Genomic DNA, 9,908 nt, shown 5'->3' on the forward strand with positions numbered 1-9,908 from the left:
CCCCTATAGCTCAGGTCACCCAAAGGATTAAAAGAGGAAGCACCAGGCACCTAGAAGCTCCCAACAAATGTCAGTTCCTCTCTCCCCTTCCTTAAAATAATGTATCGAGTGAACTATTTTTATAGCTAATACTGTTTTTCCATGGTCTTTTTTTTTTCCAAAGTAGAGACATATTTCTATAGAGAAAAGTTTGAATCTAGGAGGAAATACGCTTTTAATTAAGAAATCAGCCAAATTGGGGGGAACACTTTGTAAGGTATATGATTGTCTAACCACTTTGCTGTCTACCTGAAACCAATACAAAATAATATTGGAAGTCAACTGTAACTGAAAAAGAAAAATAATAATAAAATAAAATAATCAGCCAAGCAAATCACTTTACAAGGACAAATGAAAAAGTCTTATAAATGTTAACCGCTGTGAATAAGTAGGGGCCACACAGTTGTGTTTGGGGAAGAAGAGTTGTATCAGAATACATTGGACTTGATAGCAATTCAGCTTCTGTGACCTCTCGTGCTACTGGGGGTCAACACGCACTCTAATTTCTCAAGCAGCTGAGACTCTGTCTCCCAGCATCTGGGAAAACTACCTGGATTTCAGACAGTCTCTTGGGCTAAGTAAAGCAGAAGCCAGACCCCCGGCAGAAGGCTGAGCTTCAATACACGCTGGCGAGGGAGCAGGGACGGGAATGACTTGGGACAAATCCATTCCTTCAATCAAGAAGCAAACTCCCTCGAACACATCACCAACGGACCTGACTCTTCTCTAAAGTGAACCTTCAGTTTGTGGATATTAAATTAGTTTCCTGCTGTCTTTGCAAGTGCCAGCTAGCATGGCAAGCCTCTGAACACTGAGTTTCTTCCCAACGAAGTGCAAATCGTATTAAAAGATCGTTATTCTAAGAAATCTCTGCAGCAAGGTTCATTCTGCCAAGCTTCTCACTAATTTACTCTTCTGTGCTTTACCCGGAGGATACGGTTTGACAGTTGACTCCATGTCCCCAGCAGATCCTCCCTCAAGTAAATAAATGTAGAGACACGAGTTCACTGTTCCAGGAAGGGTCTCCGGCAGCTGCACGCTTCTCTCGCTGCTGCAGAACCACTGCCTGGGCCCCACGTTCTCAACCTTGGCCTCAAAGGATTCCAAGGCCCTTGACATTCTTTTCAGTCATAAGCCAAACCACATCTGGGTTTTCACTGACGCGCCATCATGCAAATAAATACACTCGGTGGATTCCCATTCAGCCAAAACAGTGCTCCGGGGTTAACCAAGAGGTAAGAGAGCTGTGCCAGCGCTCCACAGCTGCTACCCCCCCACACACTTTATTTCATACTCTCACCCCTCTGCATGTTAGGCTTCCATGCCAGCTTTCATTTGAACAAAAAGTTTTGCAATTCAAAACCCACTCATCGAATCTAGTCGCCTTATTTTATATAGCCTGGGAAATAAGGGTCGAGGGTAAGTGACCTGTCCAAGGTGACCCAGCTAAGGAACAGCTGGGTGGAACCCAATTGTCCTTCGATTTGATTAAGGCTTTTGGCTATGCCTTTTTCCCATAATCCTTCTTGATTGGTATTAAGATAGATAGGTATGGATAGATAGATCTGGACAGATCAGCATTTGCAAACACCAAGTACTTAATGGTGTTTCTCTTGTCCCAATCATTATCCCTGACCTCCAATGAGATTGAGCGGAGGTCCACTCCATTTGGCACTGCCCTAGAGATTGTCCCTTCACTCAGCATTTCCATTACTCAGGGTCTATCCCCTGCTCAGCAGACGTCCACTATTCTCTGATGTATGTAAGTGCTTCTTAAGCCATCTCGGTTCACTTTAAATGTTATAATCAGTCCAATATTGCACAGGAGAAAGAAATGACCTTTCTCCATAGCAAGCTGGTTTACTATCTGGCCTTAGTAAGGAGCTGTTGGTGGTAACATTTGACTTAATTTTATCCAGTTCTGATTACTTTTGTTGTTGTTTAGTTCAACTGTAAAACATTTTTGTCATGAAAAAAATGGTTTTTATACCACTTGGGCTCCTGAATCCATTTGGAATCTTCAGATTTTTGCAGCCACAATACGTCTTTTTCAATAAATTTATTTTCAGATTAGTCTGTTATTAGCTAATAATAAACACAAATTGTTTACAATGTTCTGGGTACTGTCCTGAGCTATTTACATGGGTTAAATCATTCTGTTCTCAGGATGACTCTCTGGTATGGGTAATATTATCCCCATTTCACAGGTGAGGAAACTGAGTCACAGTAACTTGCAAGGTCGCCCAGCTAGGAAATGGGAATCATGGTTAAGCCAGAGAGCCCCTCTCCAGAATGCTTGCCCTTTACCACAAGGCTCTCTTGTCGTTTTTATTTTTCATATCTGCTGATCTTCACACTCACAGAGGCCAGAACATGATGGCCTTGAAGTGATCAGAACAATTACACTGTGGGGGAAGGCTGAGAAAACTGGGTAAGAGTCCAACTCTGTGCAGACAAAAACTCCCCTAAGACGGCGCCAGAATCATCTAGCATGCAAACACATGTACGTATACTTTCCATTTACATTTATGCTGCTTCGTGTGGTTTCTGGCTTCAGTAAAAGCCATTATTTCAGACAGCGCAGCATCCCGGTGCAGATGGCTGAGGCTGGGTGCTTGCAGCATATTGCGTCATGCATTATTTATAGATGCTATGATGTCACATCTACCAGAGACCTTCTCCACACGTTAATTCCTTGGAAATCCATACTCCAAAGGCATCTGTAAGGCTCATCAGAGCCGAATGCTTACACTACGGATCCCTGCTGTCAGTCTGCGGGAAGGCCTGGGCAATGGTCCTGCATCGACAATTTCCCCGAGTCAAATAACATTTTAGGAAAACCCCCAAATCCAGCTTCTTCAACAGCAGAGTCAACTTACATCCTCCAAGGGTCTGTCCCAAGTACCCTCAAAACCCACAACATATTAAAGAAAATAAACTAAACATTCAAGCCCAGGAAAAGGCAGAAATGTTAACCCTAAATTCTAAAGTGATTTGGTACAACACACTCACTCACAGTCACACACACACAACACGCACACACATCATACTCCTTTAAGATACTGAAGGAAGGTACACACTCCACAAAACATATTTAAAACCCCAGATCACCTAAGATCACCTAAACCACATCAAATATATTACATTTAAAAAAAAAAAAAAAAAAGCAATCCCAACTCAGAAGCACGAGTCCGTGATCTATGTAAGCTCCAGAGAAACTGGGTCATGGAAACACTCTATCTTCTATCTAAATATCACTTAAGAGGTTGTCGGCTCCAGTATCTAGCTTCTGAGAATAACTACCCATCAGGCATGCAATTCCCTGGGTGGGGAGCTTTGCATGAACTGCAATTAGGAGAAAATAATAACAATAAAAAAGTGTGTAAGTAATCATAATAACAGCAAGCGTCAAAGAGCAGAGCAGGCAGTTTGCAGGGGGTTGGCTCAGCTCAGAAACGGCATCTCGCAGTTTCACATGAGGTCTCAGGCCTCAGAGAAAGCCTAGTGCCCAGCCTGTGCCTGCAAAGGGCACCTGTGCACCTGTCTGTGTGCCACACTCCCCCAGCCCCCACTCCGCCCTGCAGCGAGGTGATGGGCGAGCTGAGGACGCCTGCCACAGGGTGGGGGCCGTTCCTTACGTTCCATGCTCTGGGGTCCAGCGGGGAGTTCCATGCAGCCCCGAAATCCACTGCCTTCTCAGGGACGCTTCATGTGAGACAGGCCGGGGGCTGCGGGGCTCCTGAGCACCCTTGAGTCCGAAGGAAAAACAAACCTCAACATCCTCTTTTGAGTGGACTAAACAACAGATGGCCATTGGTTTCTACCAGAGGGAAGGAAATAAGACGGCTGGACTGTTATTTGTAGCCTCCCTAGAATCCTCACTTTCTAGGCAAAGGCCCAGGAAAAATAAAACTACCCCAGAGCCCTATCTTGGGGGTGAAAGTGAAGACCCTGTCATTATGTTTTTCATTTTGAGGAGCCCCCATGCTTTCTCTGGGAGCTCACATTTATGCATAAATGTGCCTTACACTCGCCTGTGTCACCCTCCCTGCCCCCTACCTCGAGGCACGTATGTGACTTTTCCCTCCAGCATCAGTCGGGGAGACTGTGCATTTGTTGGGTAGGAGCTGTGTCTTTCTGATAGATCAGGGGCAAGGCAGAGAGGACGATGACAGCTGTAAAAATAGCTGGCCTCTACGGAGCACTTACTAATCCCACCTCAACCCCCAGCAACCCTTGCAGGCCGGGTGCACTGTTGGTCCATTTTACAGATGAGGAAGCTGAGGCACAAAGAAGCGAAATAACTTGCTCCAAAGGAGCAGGCAAGGAAGCAGACGAGTTAGGATTCAACCTGAGGTTGCCTGGCTGGAGAGCCTGGACAGGAGAAGGCTGTGAACAATGTAAAAAACTTAAAATTAATTGAGAAGATGAGACCAGGAGTTTCCAAACAGCCATCTGCCCGCAATGCTACAGGCAGGCATGAAGTTTTCTTCACTGTCCCAGGAAGAAATGAAAACAGGAAGAACCTAGCGAGCTGTGTGGATGGAGGAAAGACAGCCTGGGATTTGGGTGGGTTTTTCCCTTTTTTAATAGATAATTATATTTACTTACATGTTTGGGTGGGTTTTTCCCTTTTTTAATAGATAATTATATTTACTTACATGGTGAAGATTCAAGGGCTACAGAAGAGAGGACGGCAGAGCAGGCCTTCCCTCCCCTTTACCCAGGGCCTCTCCCTATAGACTCTTGTGCGTGGGGAGAGCTCTTTACATGACCGTCTCTCCTACGGTCTGGGGAGCTAACCATCCTTGCGTTTGTGGAATGACAAAGATGGTTGATGATGGCGCTGTTTGTTTTTAATGCCCCATCTGGGAAAAGGAAGAAAGGAGGGGAGGGAGGCAGGGAGGCAGGGAAGGAAGAGAGAAGCCGTCTTCCCCACTTACACTCTCCCAACAGATGTTAACGAGATGACCAAAGGGACAGTGTGAGGTTGTGCGGCGAGCTCTGTTCTTGGGTCAGAGATGAGTCCTCTGCTCTGTCCCTTCCGAAATGGGCAGCTCTGGACAAGTCCCCACCCTAGGTGCCTCTGCAGCTGTCCAGGGAAAGTGGCAATGGACAGGGGACACTCTCAGGAGCAAAGGCACAGAGTGGGAATGTCCAGCCACCCAGGGACAGAGCTGGGGGGGGACTGGGTAGACTAGGTTAGGGGTCCCCGAGCACCCTGCAGAGGAGAGAGAAAAGCTGACCCCCAGGCAGGGCCCTCGAGAGATGAGAACTGGCTTGGAAAGGAAATTTGTCCCCGGAAGTCTGCGAGGGACTGTTTCACTCCAGTGGACGCCTCCTGACAGCCCTTATCGAGGGGCTGCTACTGCCGCCTGCCTGGGCCCCCTTGGCCCCCACAGCCACCCCCAGGGCAGCTGCCAGGGGAGAGCTATCTGGGGGAAGCAGAAGAAACTGGTGAGAGTAAATTTAGTATAATTTAAACAGTAAGTTCCCAGAGCCCAGTGTCAGGGGGCCGAGGGCATTATTCAACCCCAGGAGGGAAGTGACTCAGTTCACCCAGGAAATGGGCACCTGCCTAGGTTTCCAAAATTCCTAACAGCGAGGAAAGGAGACATCGGTTCAACTACAAAGTCAGTTTAAGTAAATAAAGCACCAAGAGCTCCTCCACCCACCAGTCTGCAGGCCGCCCCTGGTGGTGCTCAGAGCTGGCACCACGGACTCAGCTGGCTGTGAGCCGACCACACCGGAATCAGATGACGCCCCTGGGCCCAGCCCAGCCTCTGTGTCCCTGCTCCACTCTCCCTGAACCCGAAGACCGAGGCCAGGGACGTTCTGCAGGGAAAGTTTCCCAGGGACCAAGGCTGCTCTGTTGCTGGATTGTTAAAACAAAGACATTAAAACTGCTCTGTCAACTGTCCTCTTTAAATAAAAACTTAAGCCCAGCTATAAATCTGAAACTGGTCTCAAAAGTTTAATGGGATGAAGTATAACGGGGGGGGGGGGGGGGGGAGCGGGCTGAGGCGTGGCTGGCAGGTGGGGATTCCCCTGATGAGTCTCCGTCTGGTTGCAGGTCTGTGGCTTTGGCTTTTGGCTTTGTGTTTCAACTAAGCAGCACTGCAGTTACCATCAACATTGCTGGCGGCTGTGGGGGGCAGGGGGTGAGCAGAGTCCTTCAGGCGTCTTCACACTTCAATGACAAGAGAATCACCTGGGGCACTGTGGAAATGCAGCCACTCTCCCTCCAGCTTGGGTCCCCAGGACTGAATGGAAGGGTCTGGGGTGTGGCCTGGAAAGCGGCATTTTATCAAGCTCCTTCTCCCTCTACCCCCATGTGGCAGTTGGACACATTTTGAGAAACCTCAGGAAGGGGAATATGGGAATGGCACTTGGAACCTTGGGATTAGAGGCTGGGACGCCAAATCCTCCACTTAAAGACATTGTCTCCAATAACATTTGGTTGAAAAGTCTAACGTAAAAGGAGCTGGGAGACAGGACTGCAGCCAGATCCAAATCAGGGGTCCTGCTGGGGCCAATCCTGCTTTTGTGGGGCCACTTTAAGCAGATTATTTCAGAATAAAAAAATAAAAATAAAATAGTCAGTACAGGGTCCCATGGATCACATGGGTGGCTCCGTGGTACCTCTGCCTCGGGGACCCACACTCCCCCTTTCTCAGTGGCTCCTTCTTTCCTCCCTGCTGGCTGACGAACAAGCTGGCAAAACCTAATTTGTCCTTTCCCATCGGGGGGCAGACTTTAAGCCTAAAAATCATAAGGAAATTGGGCCCTTGAACACCAGGCATCCAGTACCAATCATGATTTTTAGCTGCTGATCTTTCTACCAGCGACTTAAACACATTTCATCAGGCTTCAGGTGTGTTGTCCTGAAAGAAGTACACTCCACCGGTGTCCTGAAAACTGCCCCCAATCTTTCTGGGGTGCAAGCTGCCCACATGCAGCAGTACCCTAAAACCACATCTGTGTCACAATTCAGTCATTCTGTTTGGAAGACTTCAAACCCAAAATGATCCAAAGCAATGAAAAACCTGTGCAGGGATGTTCACAGCAGCTCTGTGATAATAGCAACACGGAGGAAAGGTAAGAGCTAATCATAAGTGAGCACCAGGCACTGTACTAGGGGCTTCAGATGCTTTAGTGTATTTAATCCCACAACTCTATGAAACCCACTTTACAGACGGGGAGATTGACGCGGAGGTATACTGACAAACCAGCTTTCCTAGGGCAAATAAAAAACAAACCAAAAAAAGCTTGATTTTTAGCACTTGTCAATTTTATATTGCCGGTATAAATTTTACCAACAATAGCCCATTTCAAGCCAGGTATGGTTTTGCAACCAGCTCCCGATTTCCCCAATAATTTAGCAGTTGGCTCCGAGGTGGAGTAATTTGCCCAAAGTCACTAGGTGACAGTCGGGGTGGGAACCAGGAGCTGAACTCCAGCGTGCAGGCTCTGACGGCTGCTCCACAGGTCTGTGCGTATCCAGCTGCAGCCAATGGCTAAAATGAACACCCACAAGGCACTGCTTTGACCCACAAACCACACGGCGAATGTTTCCATGACCACTAACACTCACACAAGCTCCTTACAATAACCGTACGAAGTTCTACTTGATTAGGGTTGTCCTAAATATTACATGCAATGATTTGCATAACCTGATGGATGGGAAACCAGCTCCCATTAAATGCTCAAAGAGGGGCAGCCAGGGTCATTCCATTGTGTCCATCCTTAACCTGCATAGACATGGAGAGGTTCCTCAGTGGCGGGGATGCCATTCGGGACCCAGCCAGCCTGGATCCAGGCCCATCCTCTAACCACAGTGTCCCTCATAAAATGGTATTAGGTGTAAAGCGTGTGGGGACTGACACGTACAGGCTCTTACTACGCAGAAGTCACTCCTGAAGTGGGGGACAGCAGAAAAGCCTCCGAACCCCAGAGTCTGGCAAACCCGGATTCTTCATCACCCACTGTGCGACCTGGGGCAAGTTACCCAGCAGCTCCTGGCTTCAGCTCGCTCCTCTGTGAAGTGGCCGTGGCAATAGGTGTCTCACAGAGTTGTCCTAAAGCTGAAGGGGCAGTTCACAGAGCGGGGCGGACACAGACCTGGACCCACATTAAGCGCTCACAGAGGTGTAGCTATGATTACCAAGCAAAAGGTTGGCATCAAGGGCATGGCTTCGTCTTCACCGTGGGTTTTCTGGTCCTGTCGGGTTGCCTCAAACTGCAGCTCAGGCTGGTCCAGAACGACAGCCGAGACGAACCCTTTGTGCGTAAAGCCAGCGCCTCGCTGGCGCGAACTACAGAGGCGCCCTTCCCCACCCTGATGCTCACGCTCCCTCGCGGGCCCCCATTTCGGCTGCAAGGCGCCCGGCAGCCCCGGCCCGGGTGCCCAGTCGGATGCCCACGGTCGAGCCGCGCCTCTTCCGGGCGCCGGGCGCGCAGCCTTCGCACCGACGCCCGCAGCGCAGACGGAGAACTGCGGGGCCCCGGGGGCCCGCGCGAGCGACGTTCTGCTTTGGGAACCTAGGGCCCCTACTAAATGCAAAGTTTTGGGGGTGTTCTGCATCTCCTGTTCTCCCAGTCACTAAAAAGAAAACTGCTGTCGTTCCTCCTTCCAACCCAACTTCCTCCCCCGGGCGCCTCCCGGGCTGTGCGCTCGCGCGGCTGGAGCCGCAGGATCGCTGGACGGCGCTGGCAGGGGCGGCGCGGGCGGCCGGGGCCCCGTCGGGGCGGGCGGGAGGGAGGGATGCTCGGCGGCTCCGCTCGGCCCCGGGGCGCCCCGACTCCCCAGCGCGCGCGCCGGGAGCCGCTTACCTGACGGCGGTCGCTTCCTGCTCAGCCGGCTCACCGCGCGGTTAAACATCTCCGCGGGCGCCGGGGCGAGAAAGGAGTGGCAGGCGGGCCGCGCGGCCGCGCGCCGGAGGAGGGCTGGAGGGAGGAGGGCTGGAGGGAGGAGGGCTGGAGGGAGGAGGGCTGGAGGGAGGAGGGCTGGAGGGAGGAGGGCTGGAGGGAGGAGCCCGCCCAGCGCCGCCCCGAGCGCCGGCCCCCGCCCCGCCGCCTCCCGGCCACACGCCGCGTGGCGCGCTCGGTGCGCCCTGTCCTCCCCCCCGGCGGGGGCCTCGCAGTCCCGCCCAGGGGTGCCAGGGGTTCCAGGGCGGGCCCGGGTGACTCCCCAAACGCCCAGACCCGGCCCCCAGCCCGGAATGGAGCGCGCTCGCCCAGAAAGAGCCCGCGCCCCAGGGACTTAGGAGCCCTGCCCAAGAGGCTCGCGCGTCCCCGGTCCCTTCGCGGCTCCTGGGCTCGCGGGAGATGCCGCCCGGGCCCCCGCCCGTCCGGCTCCCAACTCCAACGTCCATCTCGGGCCCCCCCCCCCGCCCTCTCCCTGCAGCCCCGAGAAACTGGCGAGGCGCCGCGGGCGCACCGGAGGGGAGAACCTGGCAACCTGCATAACGGTTGTCTGTGCCTAACTTTTTACCCATCGTCCCCGCCTCTTTATTTTCTCTTAGGATTGCTGGTGTTTTCGGGGGAGGGGTGCTGCAGAAATTCCCCGCGGAGCGGCAGGCGGGGGGGTCACCTCCCGGTTTACAGACTGGGAAGCCGGGGCCTCGCGGTTCTTCAAACCCCGGGTGCGGCTCGCGGCCTCCGGTCCTCGCCCCGGAGATCCAGGACCCCAGGGCTCCTGGGCTTGCCCGCCCCGCGACTCCGGGGCGCTGGCCTTCCCACGGCCGCGAACGCGGGTGGGGCATCGCCAGGGCGCGAGCCGCGGTTCCCGCGAGGGAGGTGCGCCCAGCCGTGGCAGGGGGTGGGGCGCCCTCTCCCCCGCAGCGCTACGGCGGCGCTGGAACTTGGGA

The 9,908-nt window shown here is 52.2% G+C and overlaps 1 protein-coding gene across 1 annotated transcript in view; it reads right to left on the reverse strand.

Annotated features, from left to right (window-relative positions):
* RGS10 (regulator of G protein signaling 10) overlaps window positions 1-9,015 on the reverse strand; it is a 31,040-nt gene extending 22,025 nt beyond the window's left edge. Inside the window, exon 1 of the mRNA XM_087824183.1 lies at window positions 8,872-9,015. Within this exon, the coding sequence (XP_087680309.1) occupies window positions 8,872-8,920 (49 nt within the window). The 5' untranslated portion in view covers window positions 8,921-9,015. The remainder of the gene's footprint in view (window positions 1-8,871) is intronic.
* Between the last annotated feature and the right edge of the window lie 893 nt (window positions 9,016-9,908).

This window comes from Miniopterus natalensis, chromosome 14, assembly GCF_054644295.1.
Source record: "Miniopterus natalensis isolate mMinNat1 chromosome 14, mMinNat1.hap1, whole genome shotgun sequence".
Classification (NCBI taxonomy): Eukaryota; Metazoa; Chordata; class Mammalia; order Chiroptera; family Miniopteridae; genus Miniopterus; species Miniopterus natalensis.